This window comes from Centrocercus urophasianus, unplaced genomic scaffold (genome assembly GCF_019232065.1).
Source record: "Centrocercus urophasianus isolate 14NV4802_14NV808 unplaced genomic scaffold, USGS_Curo_1.0 seq_12, whole genome shotgun sequence".
NCBI lineage: Eukaryota > Metazoa > Chordata > Aves > Galliformes > Phasianidae > Centrocercus > Centrocercus urophasianus.
The window spans coordinates 23,264,027-23,281,963 of record NW_024884364.1 but is presented as its reverse complement, the minus strand read 5'-3'; the positions used below and the strand labels follow the sequence as shown (position 1 = coordinate 23,281,963).

General features: G+C 38.0%; 1 protein-coding gene across 1 annotated transcript; it reads left to right on the top strand.

Moving 5' to 3' along the window:
• The first annotated feature begins 546 nt into the window (after positions 1–546).
• Positions 547–16,800, top strand: CUNH21orf91 (chromosome unknown C21orf91 homolog). Its single transcript, XM_042810897.1, has 5 exons — positions 547–629; positions 932–1,061; positions 11,635–12,168; positions 15,204–15,266; positions 15,737–16,800. Exons 2-5 carry the CDS (start codon positions 938–940, stop codon positions 15,895–15,897), a joined length of 882 nt encoding a protein of 293 aa, XP_042666831.1. The 5' UTR covers positions 547–629; positions 932–937; the 3' UTR covers positions 15,898–16,800.
• Positions 16,801–17,937: the final 1,137 nt, after the last annotated feature.

Genomic DNA, 17,937 nt, shown 5'->3' with positions numbered 1-17,937 from the left:
AGACCACATCTGCACAGAGCAGAAGAGGCAATCCTGATTTTTTCTCCTTGCCTTCAGCTCATCTTCCCAGTTTCAATTCCTATACACAGAGGACATCTGTCCTTTCTCACGCGACCCAATGACTCGGACCCCAACAGCACCGTGCAGTACGTATCACCACCACGTTAACACTCGGGGTGCGCCAGGAGGACACTAAGCGCAGAGCACGCCCATAGCCCCCGCCAGAGAGCACCGCGGAGAGGAAAGAGGAGGGTGCACAGCAGGTCAGCCGTGGCACCGCCCACGCTTCCCCTCAGCCGCCCCAGTGGCCGCGGGGGAGGCACCACAGCCAGGCTCCGGAAGAGCCTAAGTGACGCCAAAGAAGGGGTACCCGCTGCTCGCACGGATCGTAGCGGCCGCTGGCTCGCCCCGCCCCTCCGCCCCGCGGCGCAACCCTGGGGTGGTGCTGGCACCGAGGCGCGGCGGAGAGCAGTAGTTCGCCCCGCCCGGCGCAGCCCCCCCCCGTTCCGCCGGGGCCGTGGTTTCGGCCGGAAGCGGAGGGCGGTGCTGGCGCTGAGCTCCGGCTGCGCTCTTCGGCGAACAATAGTGGAGTGCGGCGCGGGGCGGTTGGCAGTGCAGCACGGCGAGGGGTGCGCGGAGGGGGCAGCTCCAGCTCGGGGGTCGCCGGCGGCGGTGTGCTGGGCGCGGGGAGGGCTGCGAGGAAGGAGGGAGTGCGCGGGGTCGGGGGAGCGGCGAGAGAGGGGCTCGTTCCGCCGCGGCTCTGCGAGCTCCGTGCCATGCGGCCGCCGCGCCGCCTCTCGTGCTTTGAGAAGGAAACTTGGGCGGGACGGAACAGTGCTGCCCTACACGCGGCTGGGCTTGGGGGAGCAGTACGGGGATGTTGCGGGGTGCTTGGAGTAACAGTCTCGCGCCTTGTTCCCTCCTCTTTCAGAGCACGATGAACGAGGAGCAGTTCGTCAACATCGACCTGGACGATGACAACGTGTGCAGCGTCTGCAAGCTGGGCACCGAGAAGGAGACGCTCTCGTTTTGCCACATCTGTTTCGAGCTGAACATCGAAGGTACGGTGTTAGAAGGGCTCCTATTGTGTCACTGCCTTGGTGTGTGGAGCTGGGTGCAGGTGGAGCTCTTTGAAAAGCACCCACAGAGCTTCGGAAAGTTGTGTGCTAGAAGTTTTCTGGCTGACCGAATTAGGTTCCTTCCTGGTAACAGTAGGTTTTTGAGGCTTGCTAAAATAACACTTACAAAGATGTGATCAGGTTTCAGCAGCTTCCGCAGACCTCTGGCGTCAGTTCAGGTGGAAAGCACCGTGTGTTCAGCCTTCGCTCGGCGCTTCAGACAGTGGTGGTGGAACTACAGATAGAACTCAGTTCAGCTGTGAATCTCATCGCGTGATTTTCTTGGAAGCAGATCAGTGTTTGATAGAAATTATCAGAGGTTTGGTGTGTGCTTTCATAAGATGATATGTGCAACATGATAAAACCAGATTCATCGTCACAGGCATGTTGAAGTTTCACATGGAACCACAGAACTGTAGGGGGTTGGGAGGGCCCTCCAGAGATCATCTGGTCCAACCCGCTCCTAAAGCACTTCCTTATAGTTTACAGACTGTGAAGTAAGAGTTTTTGCCATTTTTAAAAGGCTGGCCTTGTAAGCGTTGTTTCTGACCTCCAAAATTACATAGGTTCAAAAAATGTTTTTCTGTAGTTTTACAACTTGAAGCCTTGTTTATTGAATGAATTTATCTCGTTACTTTTAGTACATTAGAGATTTCCCTTTTTTAAATCAAGTAAGCTCTTATGTTTTCTTAAACATAAGCACCATTACTTGATTTTTGGGTATTCCACTTACAGAAAGTGGTATTTGCCAATGCTGCAGGCATGTGACCACCTAGGCTAATCTAAACTGCTGAGGGCAATTGACTTTAAAGCTGTTTCATGAATGTTCCTGTTTTTTGGTGAGAGTAAGATTCAGTCTGTCTGATATATGTGAGTACACTGAAACTTTTTACGCTCAACTCTGATGGGTGTGAGCTGTCATCTATGAGCATTGTGCCCAGTGGTCATGTTGCTTATTCTGAATCTCAGGAACGTAAGGCTATCATGGTTGGTTTTTTTTTTCCTTTTGCATAGCAATATTAAAGTGTTAATATCTTGATCATTGCAGAATAAAAAGTACCTCATTTTCTGATAAATCTGTCGTCTTTGCCCTATCTTATGTTACTTTTATAAGCAGTGGAGCACTGCCTCTGTAAATGACTTTAAAATGTGTCCCTGTAAGAATTTTCGGCTGATCCAATATGTAAGCTGATTCTTTACCGTATTCTATACCGTATTCCTCCTACTGGCATATCTGTGGCATATCTGTTGCTTTCATCTTCTGTATTTTCCAATGACAAAGACTATGATTTTTTATATATATATATATATATATATATATATTATATATATATCAATAAAATATAATATGTATATATAAATAACAGCAATTTTCTAACAATTTTGGATAAGGAATTGAATGGATAATTCACTAACTCAGGATATTATACTGGATGTTTTCTTATCAACTTGCCACTTCTGTTTTAACAGACTTCACATAAGGGCTTGTTGTGCAGAATCAAAGTTATGTAAACTCTGTAAATGTACTGTCCTAGATGTACAAGTGTGGGTCGTTTTTACTGAGTTTTTTTCTACTTAAAAATTATATTTAATAATCTAAGCAGTTAAAACATATACAGAACTCTCATTGTGTTCAGTTATAATTTTAAGTGAAATAGGCTGTTACAGATATTCATGTAACAGTTAGGGCAGCACTGAAGGATTGCTCCGTTTTAGTGTTGATGTGCACACCTACCTTCTCCCTCTGCGACGTAGTCACAGCTAAGCATCTTGCAGGATGCTTAAGTATTCCACTATTTGCAGCAGCCCATGGCAACTTTCACGTATGAAATTCTGGAAGTGGTTTTCCCAATTTCCTTGTTTAAAATGGTGTAGTATTCTAATGCTTTAATAGAAGCAGTTTTCTCACTGATTTCACTCCTGCCAGCATCACTTTCCTCAGAGCTCTCAGTTGTAAATCCAGGACGTGAAAATGACCTAACTTAAAATTCAAGCTGCCCAAAGCAGACTTCCTCAAAGGTACATAAACAAAATTTATTGTACAGAAAACTGTGGAAAAACTATTGTACAAGAGTCACAGCTAGTTGCATGTTATAGATGACTGTTGGCGAATCTGTATTTTCACATCTGTGAATTCAGCAGCTGTAAAAGTTTGTGTAGATGGTAATGTTCTGGATCAGTTAAGGTGGATGAATAATTAGAAACAAGTAAAACAGGGAACACCCCAAATTTTTAATGACTCAACACACATCTTGCTGCTTCAATATTAGTATGAGCCTCAGCTGCCGCTTGTTTGTTTTTATATAGCTTTGTTTGGACAATAGATTGATAATGATGCATGATTGAAATAAATATTTACGTTCTTTTTCCAGTCATTTTATATGGAAGACTTTTGAACAGAAAGCTTTGTCTGCCTTAGCTGGATAATTGCTGAATTTCTGAACAAGAAAAATGTTGTTTATGCTGTCATAAAACCTTTGTTTTTAATCAGAAATATTGTCTCTGTCATATTGAATACTAGACTTTTACTGCTTAAAGGGAAGGAAAAAAAAAGGTGGCTTTAGACATGGTGGTTCTTCTCAGTGTTTTTGTTAAGTCACAGAAACAACTGGTTTGAGTGCAGCTTGGAGTTCAGCTCTGGTGTCTATCACTGAATTTATTCAGGCATGGTGTATGTGATAATAGGGCCCATTTCTCTGAAAGCTTCCTGGAAGGGAACTTTTTTGGTAGCCAAACAAGAAGAAAAGGGCAAATGGGCATACAGAAAAAAAAAAGCCAAGATGCAACTTCAAACTTTCTCCTATTATGTTGTCAACTTTTCTTGAGGAACAGGAAGAAATTCAAGTAGAGGAGAGGCTAGCAGTGCTTTTGCTGACCTTCAGTCTGAATGTGGATGGACAAAAGGACAGTATTCTCATCTGTCATGCTTTCACTGTCTGCTTAGATGCTTTGAGGATTTGTTCAGGAAGCTGAGTGGACTAAGCTATGTGAAAACACTTTGTTTATTCCCAGACTAGCTTTTGTCTTAAGGATCATCATCGGGTGATTTAACAGGTTTTGTTGTTAACGTGATGCTTAAGTTTTAAAGTACTTAAATATGAAATGCAAAGCTGCAGTAACAATGCTTTGGGAAACTAAACTGGTCCTGTATAGCAGTTTTAAAGTTCTAAGTAGGATTTAGAGTATATGGGTGCTGCAGATCTGCTGGGATTTGACATTGGCCTTTTGTATGCCTTCTGTAAGCAAAGTGGTCATCAGAGATTGTTGTGTACAGTCTTGGTTTTGAATAGGTGCAGTGTTAGTAATCTGTGACTGAAACAGGAAGTGTTTTAAATTCACGTGTAACAATTGCGTAAGTCAGGAAATAAGGCAGTGTATGTTAGTTGGAGACTAGTTTCTTCACAGGAGCCTTTTCGTTTATGGTTTCAAAACTTGTAATACTCACAGTTCTGTTTTTATTATTTGTCACGATGGCATGTTTATCTTACCCTGTTTTTATGTTGGCATATCTTCATGCAAAACTGTTTTAAAGTGTGTTAGTTTTCTGAAATACAGCAGTGTGTAGTAGGTAGGAAGATCTGATAGAACTGATTTTTACTTACAGATTTGCTTGTCTGGTGCTGTTAATTGACAACTTGCTTCTCTTTAGAGTTGAACAGCGGCTGAATGGTAAATGTTGGAAGTTGAAACCTAAACCTGTACTGCAGGCCTTCTAATGTGAAAGGTGGGGTGGGGGAATAGATAACTCAGTAATTGCATTGATTAATTTCCGTGGTACTTTAAAGTGCAGATAGACTCAATATTTCAGGCAATTTCAGCATAAGATTTAGTGCATCCCAGTCTCACGGTTGAGACAAAGATGCTATAATTAATGTCTTGGTTTGTTTGTTTGTTTGTTTTTTGTTTTCCTTTCTGTTTTCATTGTTTTCCTTTTTTTTTTTTTTTTTTTTTTTTTTGCTAAGGTCTGTAAGATCTTGTACCATATCCTTATTCTGTGTTGTGTTCATCTTTGAAAAGTGGGATTTCATTCTTTAAAAGTTTCACTTTACTTTTATTCTTTTCAGGAGAATATCTCACTGAAATGAAATAGATGGTAAGGTGTAGTTGAAAAGATTGGAAACAGTTCTACTTTCATTCTGTTCCAAAGTATTATGCGTACTTTTTTTATATTTCCCCCCCCTCAATGTTAATAGAATAACAGGAACTAAAATGCATTATTCTGGCAACAAAAGCTACAAACTTTCATCATTGTCCTTTGAGGCAGACAGATCAAATCTTGTGTTAAGGTAGCATTTGCTGTCCAGGGGTATGACTCATTTCTGCAAACTTGAATGGACTTGTAGAACTAGCTGCAGCTTCCAGTAAACCTCTTAACTATGAATTCAAGTCCAAACACATTTGGAGATGGTATTCTTAATCCATGAAGTGCCATATAAGTATTGCTGAGTAAGTTGAGCTGTGTGGCTTGTTCTGAAATTATATTTTTGAAGTCTTTAAGCTAGGGAAGTTTGGACATGTAAGCAAGTAACTTGAACAGTTAATCCTACATACCTGGTGTTATCCAGAATACAGAAATGCTGTCTCAAGACTTTTGTTCTTTTCTGGGTAATCTGACTAGTCTTTCCTTAGGAAATGTGAGACACATCTAACATGGTGGTTCCTGTAACGAAGTTTTCAGCAGGATTCATTGGTTCATCTAATACAGCAGTAAAATCTTTTCTAGAGAGCATGAATTTTGGAAATTTGTTGAAAGACTCGATTGGATCTATGTTCTATCTTATATGGGATATGTTTGCTATATGGTAAAGTATAAGCAAGCTGATGGGAATCTGGTAGGAGGTTTTGTGTCCCCACCTGATGTATGGAATGCACTGGCTTTATCGAACGAAAGTGAAGAGAGAATTTTAATTTGCAAACAAGATAATATCTACCATTTGTTTTGGAAGTTAATGAATAAATAGCACTGGCATTTTTTCTTCCAGCTAATCTAGTAAATCACAAGATTCTCTGCAGTGAAATTGCATGAATACACTTAGAAAGTAGCACTTGGCTTTAAATCTTGTCATGCAGATATGTTGGAGATAAGTCTCTAATGATCACATTTCTCAGTGTTGGCAGAGTTGTGCAACTAAGAATAACAGTTTTCCTCCACCCCTAGTCATTTAGATGTAAGGGTGACATGCTGTCATAGGTAGTCATGGGCTGGTTTTATTTAATGTATTTTGAAGAGGTCTTGGGATAACAACCCTCTTCTTTTAGCAGTCTGAATGATCTGACTAGAGGGTAGATGTGAACATGTAATGTCTCGGAGCATTACCTTCTGTGCTGCAGGTCCTAGCCCTACACATGAGACAAATCAAAACTGACCTTGTCTGATCTTAGTGTTTTGAATAAAGATGCAGTTGTTTAGAGGCTGTTTAAGCATCAATGTTGCAAGAGTAGAACTGTATGCTGGCAAGGAGGACAGCTGAGGAGAGCTGCAAATGGAATGTTTCAGTACTTGTAGTTGAAGCCAGAGCTCTTAAAGGCAGCCACAGACTGAAGCACTTCACAACCTCTTTCTTGCTTACAGGATTACAGAAAAAGATGTACATGCTCATCAGAAATATTCCTAGAGGTAACTTCTTAGGATGAAGTGGATTGTGCCTGAAACACGTTTTTCAGTGGCTGTGAAGGCAGTGTTTGACCAGCAAAAACTAAAGGTGTTATAATTCAGTCATCCATTTCATTGACTTTACCAGGACTGTACAAATCTGTATTATGAAGTGCATTTCTTCTTATTTTGCTACCCTTAATAACCATATGTACTTCATGAAATTATGGAATTTGTATGTATGATGACCACTAGCATTTTGCAGTTTTCCTTTACCTATGGTCAGGTATAAATCTTACCCAGAAGTATTTGTAAGTTCTTTAAAGAGATTTTAATGTGGCTTTAATTAAGCAGTATTAAAGAACAAACTTGAAACAATTAACTTTGTCTAGACCTATCCATGTTCATTTTAATTAATTCCATCTTAAATTCTGTGGGGTTTTTTTATTTGTTTGTTTTTCTTCAACTGTTCAGCCTAAGTCTGTTCACTGCTGCAAAAATCAATTTATTCCCAGCATTGCATTATAAATTGCTAAAAATGGAATGCAGGCTTTTCTTTAACATGGAACTGCAAGACTGATTAAGAATTATTTACAAACGACAGCAACAAACGCAGGAAGATAAACAAGCAGGCTAATGATCTTTTTTTAATGAATACATTTGTGAAGAAATGTGAAGTAGTCTCTCTGTTCAAGAGCATTCTTCCCGAATTGAACTTGTTCATTATAGTTATCTCCAAATCAAACTATTGTTCTAGCTAGCCTCATTTATAAATATGAGCAAACAGTTCAATTTCATGCTGTATCTTATTATGAAGAATAGTTATGCATAGCTAGTCACATAGTTGTTCTAGATGCGCTGTTTGCAAGGACAAAATTAAGTCCTTGTAGATTCGCCACTTCAAAAGAAAACTTTAATTTGATGCAAACTGATTTATTTTCTAGTAGAAGTAACATAGAATTAATAGAATTTGATTACACGCCTAGTTTTGCAGTAGATGTTCTCCCTCTTCTCTGCTACATTTACTCTTAAGAATGACTGGAAATTAGAAGAATATATGCTATTTCATATATTGCTTGATTACAAATTTGTTTACAAAATTATTTTGCAGGAGTGGGTTAGAACTCAGTGTTGAGAATTACAGTGGCATGGAAGAAGAGTTTCTTTCTTGCTTAGCATACAAAGCAAAATTCTCAATTTTTGGCCTAAATGCTGATCTCTTAAGTTCTTACCATAGTCTTTTCTGGTTTTGGTAATGCTGAGCATACAAAGACTAGTGCTGAGAAAGGTGATATATTATATATTTCACAGGTTATTGGAGTCAGGAATTGGTGGTAAGCACATTCTTTTATTATTTGTCTCGAGGTTTGGCATCTTCCTTTGAAGCTTGTTCATTTGAATTGTCATCTATCGCATAATCTTGTTTCCTGATGGCATCTGTCTTGAATTACTTAGATATGGTTTTCTAGATGTACCACCCCCCTCCCCCCCCAACATGTGCTCTTAGGCCTGATGTAGAACTTCCCTGCTCTGGAATTGTTGGGTTTTTGAGTATTTTTATCTTTCTTTGATAAAACAAGTCTGAGTGACAGAACATACTTAGTTTCTAATCCTATTCTTGGAAAGTAAGACAAACGTACATGTTCCTACAAATAGGGGAGAAAAAAAAACAAAAAAAAAACATTGATGATTCTGTGTGTGCTGACCTGAAAGATCAGCCAAAAGCTAAAAAGATTGAGATTAATTTTAGCAAACAGGAGAGTTGAGACAGAGCTGAAATCCTGTGAGAACTAGCTGTACATCAACTATGGTATTGCTTGATGCGAAGTACTGAGGTCTTACTTTGTTTTTGTGTTGAATAAAGTAACTTCTTCTCTAAGACTAAATCAATATGTAAAAGCTTAAGCAACTGTGCTAGTCTGAAGGCATCTTTTAAACCAATTTTGTATGATTTCTTTTCCTTATTGTTATGAAGAGTACCTGGATAGACTTGTTTAGTTATTCCAGTGCACCAAGAGAGGAGATTGGTTATACATTTTGGTGTAGGATGGGAGTTCTATTCTTGTAGACTCTGTTTTATAATAATTTGTTCATTCTTCAGAAATAGTGACATCAGGGCTAATATGCTATGGCTGATAAATAATAACATTTTGAAGTAAGCTCTTTTTCCTTCTGTAACAGGTATACATGAAATTAGCAATGATTGTTACTGGATTCTGATAAAATGGATTTATTTCTTTGAGCAGCATGCCTGTGGAGCGGGAAAGTTAACAATGCTCCGAACTCTTCTGAAAGATAACTTTATCAGTAGGAAAGAATGTTCAATTGCTTTATGCTCATGACTAAGACATGAAAGTCAGATGGGCCCTTATAAATCCATCGTGCACTTTCACTTCTTCTGTGTGACTGATACTTGTGCTTTTTCTGCTTTGTGTAGTCTTATACCGTCTGGGAAAGAAGAGGTCATGCCTAGAATATGGTTCAACTAGTAAAGAATGCTGAGATTTTCAGTGATCTCGGGGGTTTTTTTGTTTGGAATTTTTTTTCCGTTGTTTTATTCATACAGTAGTATTCTATCTCACTGAATCTCAGATTCACAGAAATAGGTGAGTGTTTAACATCTACAGTGAAGATTAAATGTGTGAACCCTTTATTATTAATTTTTAGTGGGGAGGAGACTGATGTCTTGGAAGTATCGCATATGGCAATACATGTGAAAAAACAGAACAGTACAAAATTGTATCCCAAACCTTGCTAACTGTGCTTCCTCGAGTTGCCTCTCTTCCTTTTTGCCAAACCTTAAGTATTTGCTTTAGACAGAGTTGCTCTGTCCTGTCATCAGAAGATAGTGGTTTCATTTATTCGACTTAAATGAAATTGTTAGGTGAACTCCTCAGAGTTATCGTATGGGAAATTGCACAGGACTGGTGTTGGTTTTTTGTTTTTTTTTTTTTTTTTTCAAAAAGGAGAAGAAATTTACAAGGAGAAAAAAATGGGTAAAACGGATAACACTGAAAAGGATTAGTCTTAGTTTTTGTAGGTTTGGAAATGTGAAGATACAACTTTAACTGACGGTGTTGTTCCTTTATGGATTAAAGATTTCGGAGTTTAGAAGATATTAGGTGACTTAAGCAGACTTGTTATATTTGAATTATTTTAGTAAGCCATGAAGTGAAATGTCTTACCTTTCCTTCTTTGCACTAGAAATGAATGCTTTGTGCTTATTTTTGTTTGCTTTTAATGTCTCTGGAGAGACAGAGAGGGGAAAATAGCCATTACAAGTAGACAGACCAAGTTGACCTTAAGTTAGTGGATGTTTATTTGCTGGAAGGGATTGAAAGATATTTTGAAGTGCTGGGTAAGAATCTTGATCCAATAGCCATGAAGAGGACATCTGTCTTTGTACTTTCCTGGGGAACTTCTTTCTTAAAAGCTGTCTCTGGTTAGGGTTCATTTTAATACTTAGTTCCTGGATAGCAGGAGTGTCTGTTCTCATGACTTGATCTTTATTCTCTGCTGCTGAGGATAAAGCATTGTTTTTCAGTATTGTCATTTTGCCCCATAAATTGTATGTGCGCTCATGCAAACTTAACACAAGTTGTCATTTGTTAATTGTTTGGGATGGGATGGGCTTCACCACAAGAATTTAAGTTGTAATGTAACGTTTGTTGTAATGTGTAGCTTTTCATTAATTTCTCCTTAAAGTCACTTATCACATCTTGTTGCAATTCATGGTTTTTCCTCTGTTTACATCATTTCTGTATCGCTTTTTTATGTGTTAAGAAGTAAAATGGTGGCAGCTCACCCAACTTAAAAGATCAAATTATATTTTCATATGTTGATTGTAAATATTTTGACTTAAGCGAGTGTTGAGCATTTTCAGCCAGCGGTTCACAGGCAAGCTTTTGGTTGTCTGTAATCAGGGGCTTGTGTTATAGATTTTATTTTTTTGTTAATTTTGGGAATCTCCCTAGTAGCGTATTTGATTGAGATAAAAGCCTAGCTGCTCAATATTCTAGACTTAGGTTTTGAATCTACTGCGTAGTGAGTCTGAATAAGTTATCTGCTGAAACTGCAGAAAGTAATTTGGTACTGGAGCGCTATTCGCTTTATGAAATAGTTATTTCTCATGCCATCAGGCTTAGCTTATTGACTGTCAGCCTTTCATAGATTGTGTTACTTTTTAACATGTTAACCACTAGTAATTTCTTTGAGTAGGTTACCTGCTGTGGCTGTTTTAATCTTTGTGGCTCTCTTAATCTTTAAGAGAGGACAATCAAAGAGAATGAGTAACCATCTTACACAAAACTAATTTCAGGATGATTTCATGTTGGCAAGTGTTGGCAGTGTTAGAAATTATTTCTTTATCCCAGCTATAGGCTTGTAGTAATGCGAAATAATAAACTATGACTGAAGTCTACATTATGTTTAACCCCTTGAATGATACAAACCTGCACACTGCAATATCCAAACAGATGGCTTAAAGCATTATGTGTAGAAGGTAGGGGCACAAGTGACTGTTATCAGGATGTTCTTCAGTATTGTTCCGAATAAATGTGTGATATGTAGTTGGAATCATTTAGGACAGATTATATGTCTGTATAGCTTTCATGTAATGTGTATATGGAGTTGGAAGCTTGCTTCACCTCTGTTATTGCATGAGAGGCATGTGGAGGTAATCTGTAATTCCTGCACTAGGGATTACTGTGTGCAAAATACTTTGTGTGTGAAGGATTTGAGATGAGTGGACTTTGAGATCATTTTAGACTGTCACATATCCTGCTTTACTTCAGTGATTAGACTATTAATATGAAAGCATCAGTTAACAGTTTATTTTCTTGGTTAATTATGAGTTGGGACTTGGGAAAAAAAGAGATCTGAATATATATTAATTGAACTTTTTTTTTTATTGTGTCTTTGCAGGAGTTCCAAAGTCAGATCTTCTACATACAAGATCTTTAAGGGGACACAGAGACTGCTTTGAAAAATTCCATTTAATTGCAAATCAGGACTGCCCACGTTCAAAGCTCTCTAGAAGCCCATACGCAGAAGTAAAAAGTATCTTGAGCAAAAAAATTAACTGGATCATACAGTATGCACAAAACAAGGATATAGACTCTGATACCGAAAGCTCAAAAACATCCCAACACCCACTTTTTAGCTTGAGACATCAGACTGATAGAAAATTACTCCCACAGTTTGACTCTCCAGTACCTAGATACTCCGCAAAATGGATAGATGGAAATTCTGGAAGCATCTCAAACTGCTCACAAAGTCTGTTAGAACAAAGTGAACCCACTGATTTCAGACTTGGTATGTTACAAGAAACAGGTGCTACGTTCTGTTGCAGCAGTGTCTTGTGGTCTAATCGCAGCCAAGCCCCGAAAACTGAAAAAGCTGAAAGTGATTCACTCACCAGTGTTCACAGAAGGCATCCTCATTACAGCAGGGAAGAATGTAAGTGCATTTCTATTTAAATGCAGCATAGCAAGCAAGGGGTGTCCTCTGAAATATCTGTTGATCACTTAGTGTTCCCACAAGGCATTAATTCACAGTCTGGAATGCAGCTTTTAACGGTTTGGAGTTTCTGTAAAATCTGTGAATAAGGTGACAGCATAACTAAACAGATGGGGGGGGGAGGCTGTTCATTTGTTAGTTTTGATATTTTCGTGTTTGTTTTTTAGCTTTTCTATTATTTATGCACCAAAGTGATACAAGGCATGTTTAATTCATGCAAAAAAGTTACTGTTACAGTTGATTGTGGTGAATCTTTATTATGTCAGTCAAACAGTGCTGCTTGTGCCAATTACTAAACTCCTGAAATCCATGTGTCAGGTATCTCCAGTTACCTTTTGCACGAAGCCACTCTAAACAGCAGAAGAAATTAAAGGTGAAGTAGCAGGGCAAATCTGTGAAGCAACATACAGAGTTAAATGTTGCCAATAGCAGTGGACTCTGTTTACACGTCACTAGATTTTTTTCATCTCCTTGTTGAGTATAGGGGAAGTATGAAGGCCCTCACGCTGCCACGTCATCTCAAACACTGTACAGTAGACCTGATGATTCTTGTGATAACTGTGGTGATGTTGAAAGCAGCAAAAAATTAATTTTCCTTTTTCCTATAGATGGTGATCTGTAGAAAAGTCTTCAGAAAGTAATTGGAAAGTGCTTCTGAATTTCAAAAGATAAGAGAAAGATTTAAAAGATCATAAAATGTTAAGTGGAAAAATTAGGTAGCAGGAAAAGAAGGCAACAGTAGAACTCAGAATATCAGAAGAGTGAGAAAAGGGGGTACTGTAAAAAAAAAAAAAAAAAGTCAGGATCAGCTTCTTTAGACTCCTATTTTTAATGAACTAACAAAACTCATCCTTGCAAAGTTTGGTTGTTATTCATTATTTGCAAGAAGATTTTAACTGATGTTTCATATTGCATTTGTAATAAATTAGTAGGCTTAAAGCCATAAATCAAAACAGATATGTTGTGCTGTTTGACCACCTGTCTTCTGGAGTCAGAAATTGGGATTAAATACATGAGGGCAGAAGTTAATAGAGGAATTATGAAAGCTTGACCTGGTTTATGGAGTTATCTAACTGCAGTTAGTCACTTGAAACTTACCTCTCTGATTTCAAGACACAGGAATATAAAGCTTTTTTAAGCATGGTAACATGTTATTTTTCTTTCCCCTATTTATTACTACTACGTAATGCATTTTTAAGACATTTTTGCTTTATAGTATAAGTAATATTTTTGCAGTATTTAGCTCTTCTGCCTTGAATGATGCTCAGTTGAAGACTGGTGCTTATCTAAAGTTTAGAGAAAAGTCTAGTCAGGCTTTCTGTACCAAAACTAGGCGACATAACTGATATGTCCTCATATGCAGACTGATCAGGGCTGATATGTCCTGATATACACACAAGCATAATGGGTGAACCTACCTCCTTGCTACAGCTGATGAAATGTTAATGAAAACAGTGAAGTAGAAAGTAATTTCTTAAGGATGGGTGTAGAAAGAAAGATTTCTTGTACTTTTACTTACGTATTTATTTATTAAGCTATTGATTACCATATTAAATCTGATCAGGGTTTTCATGGAGTTTAAGAAGTCTTAACTTTTAAAGGATAGTAAGATGTGAGAGACGAATTTTCTGTTCTATTGATAGCTGAAAGGAGTACTGCTGTAGTTAGCTGTCAGAGGAAGCAAGCAGATCTGCTTCCCTATGAAGTGGCCTTATGTCTTGAGTAACAACAGATTGGCTCTTGTAGTTGCTACTGACTTCCTTAACTTGGCAGTAGCAACATAAAGTTAATGCTCCATAATTGCAAGATGTGAGAAAGGTTGGATGAGAAACCATAGGGAAATAAAATATTCTCTTTGGGGTAAGTAAAAATCAGCCTCATCAGGACAAAGTTTAACAACAGAAAAACTTCCTGCAGTCAAAAATCCCTGAGCAAAAGTTGTTATTTGCAGCATGTTGCTTTTTCCTTAGGCTCCATGTGAGATAGTTTTGCCAAGCTGCACCATTTGGGGTGGGAGGCTGAAGGGTTTACAAGGTATTAAAGTCTGTTTCAGTGTCCTTGTTATCACTGTCATCAGTTTCTGCCATTCTGTCCAATTCATCACCCAGCAGAAGTAGCACCAACCTCTTCCCACATCATCTAGCTGAGGACAGTGCTTCCCTACTCACTACTGTTGATTCAGATCTGCACAGAATACTTCCAGAATTCTCTCCGTTGAGGTTTAATACACATTTCCTCTGAGGATGAGTTAAGTGTGTGCTTGTAAACTGAGATGTAAGGGGGGAGGGGCTTATGAATCATGCAGAGGATCATTTAGTTCTCACTACAAATGTAATGCAGGAAGATGAGAAGTAAGCCTTTTATACGTTGGTCTTTGCTTGCATCAAACTGAGGTTTTTCTTCATCAGCTGTCACCGAGTTACTGTGTGGAAACATTATTTCTATGTTATGGTTTCTATATTATGGAGATATTATTTCTGTACGCCAAAAACACAGAACTTTCTAGGCAACAAATGTAGTTATGTGCTGAAAATTCTGTCCAGGGGTGATTTCCTACGGACTTAAAAAAAAAAAAAAAAAAGAGAGAGAGACTTGCTTCAGTATTGGCTGCTTGCCATCAGCTGAACAGATGTATTTGCAGGGGTCAGAGTGTGGAAAACATGTTAAGCTGTCAGAAGTGTTAAAAGGCGGAAAGCAATCGACAAACAATTCTGATTCTGGGCATTTCTATTTTGAGTGCTTGATTTGACATTGAGGAAAGGACTTTCCTATGGAACTGAAATCTGTGTCAATGTCAAGAGATGATTTTCAAGTTTTCTAAAATGTATTAATGAACAGTGCTGCCTCTGATTTGCTGTCATGCAACGATTGATCATTAGGCTGCAAATTTAAAAAAAAGAAAGACAAAAAGGCAATCTGTTTAGAGGTGTTCGTGTTACTTTTGTAAAAGTGATAACTGATTTTTATTGTTACAGTGAATGCGATGACTCCTGGAGAGTTAAAACAGCTGACTGAAAAACTGCTGAAGCAAATCCAGGGTGAGAAATTTTCAGTACTCTTTGTTTTGGTTTTGTACTGCTTTGTAATAAAGAATCTTCTATTAAAAAAGAAAAAAAAAAAGTGAAGGCTTTACTGTCAGCCAAGTTTTGAACTAAAATTTCTTTGCACCTTGTTGCACAGGCAAGAAACTTGAGTGCTTCTATTATGTAACCTTCTTGAGTGACACAAACTTGCACATAATGTGCATTTTCTTTAATTTTTTTGTAACTGGATTCAGCTTCATTTCGAGTTACAAACTGATCCACCTTGGCTCAGGTCCCCTAAAACATAACTGGTGATTCTGTTTAATATACAGCGCATATACCAGGCTGTGCTGAAGCTTGTTCTTGTGTGTGAGCCCACTTGATTATTAAGAAGGCACAGATATTTATGTTCACCATTGCTTCTTAACTCTATAATAAAAGCACGGTGACCAAATGCATTAACCTAATAATCAATGTTCTTGCAGATGTGTTTGAGGAACTGACGCAGCAAGTCCAAGAAAAGGATTCTCTGGCTTCAGAACTGAATGTCCGTCATATTGCTATAGAGCAGCTGCTGAAGAACTGCTCCAAACTGCCATGTCTACAAATGGGACGTGCGGGAATGAAATCAAATGTCCCCATATGATGGGGATACAGCTCATATCCCCTATAGAGCTGACTTTCCCTGGTGGCTTTGGTAACCATTAAATACAGCTGCACAGATATTTAGAAGCTTTTGAGGAAACTCAGGCAGCTTGCTCTTTGCATTCCTAATCCATATAAAGTCTTCTTCCACTTGGGTTTTAAGAAAACAGGCAAATATTGTAGGTATTTAAACCTATTATAATGGGGTTTATTCCCATTCTGGTTTGTTTTGCCCATAATGATGCATGAACCTGGAACCAAATTTTGTGTTCTGTTGATAATGAAATTGTTTCTAACAAAGAACGACCTGAACCTGCCCATTCCATACAGAAGTAAATCTGCCTACTTCATACAAAGGAGGAACAAAAAACTGAGTTTTGATCAGATTTGATCATGTTACATCAAAGAGAGCTTTAACAGGAGAACAGTATTAATGAAACTCATGTCTTATTTATTATGAGCAATATTTTATTATTGAGATTTTGTACTAAATAATACTATTTTAGATACTTTTCCAAATCTCTTTATAAAATTTCTGAACTACTCTGTGTAAAGTTTATGCCTTGTGTATGATTGTTTACCCTTTTTCAGGTCTGTATCTTTCATGATACAATGTTTAAGAGAAAAAAAAAAAAAAAACAACCCCAAACCTTATTTCCCAAAGAGGTGAATTTCATTTATTAAAAAAAAAAAAAGTGGTGGTGCATCACCTATTTTTATCAAATTTATAACTGAAAAATTTGTTTCATGAGATGTTTAAAAAAAAAAAAAAAAAGGAAAAGCACAGCACTTCATAATACAATCCATACTTAGGAATTAATGCATAGAAGTTGTTTTGTATGTGTGAAATTTTCAATGCTGAAAAAGATGACTTCAAGAAACTAAATAAATTTGTAATACTGCATTATTCTCTTGACTTTTTTTTTTTTATGAATTTGTGTCGGTGATGTTTGTATTTCAGAATGAGAGCACCAGTAATGGCACACTGTGAAACAGAGTAGTCTGCTTATTTTAGAACTTGTATTGGTCAGTCATACTGAAAAATTCTTGTTAATGTTTATTGAAGTAAGTGTAGAGCTGCATTTACATAACTGATGGTGACAGGTTTGCACTGGAAAAGTAAGGGGTAGTGGGAGAAGCATTATTCTCCCCAAAGTTCATCTGTGTGCTCTCTGTTTTTAATCCCTTAAAGTAAAAAGAAAAAGTTATACAGAATGACTAGCAAGAGGAAAGATTTAGGTTTGTTTTTAAAGGAGGACTGCAAATTACCCTAAGTTCAGTTTTTTCATTATCCTGAACATCTGAACAACCTGACGTCTGAACCATGTGGAACAGATATTTATTTATCTATTAGAATGCAGTTGTTTAAAAGGCATTCTGAGCAATGTGAGAGTGTGCAAGACCAGGACTTGAGCACATCTGTCTCTGGGTATTATGTGGTGTTTAGGAAAGGAAAATAACAATAGTGTTATATTGCTTTCAAGTAAAACTGAGTTTATAAGTAAATGTGCAGTAGGTAATCCCTGATTTTTGGCTGTCAGAAGATGTATTAATAAATATAAGTATGGAGATTAATCCAATATGAAAATAACTGCAGATCATAGAATCATAGAATTACTCAGGTTGGAAAAGATCATCCAGTCCAACCACGACCTAATCATACTACCTTAGTTACCATACTAACTCTAACAACCCTCCGCTAAATCATGTCCCTGAGCACCACATCCAAATGGTTTTTAACACATCCGGGGATGGTGACTCAACCACCTCCCTGGGGATCCTATTCCAGTGTTTAAAGAGCCTATTCCAATGCATAATACAAAGTGAGAGGAGAAATGTCATCATTACTTATATCCATGAAAATGGTCATCGTTCTGCCTATAGTAGACTGCATCTAGAAGTCCCCAGCTATCTGATTAGACTGATGAGAAATTTCAGTTCACGGGATAGTGAGGTGTTCTGAAAGAATTAGGTTGTGTTTCTGCTCTTGTTTTTGCCTCTGTGGGAATTAGAAATACAGCATCTACATTTAAGTCATCCT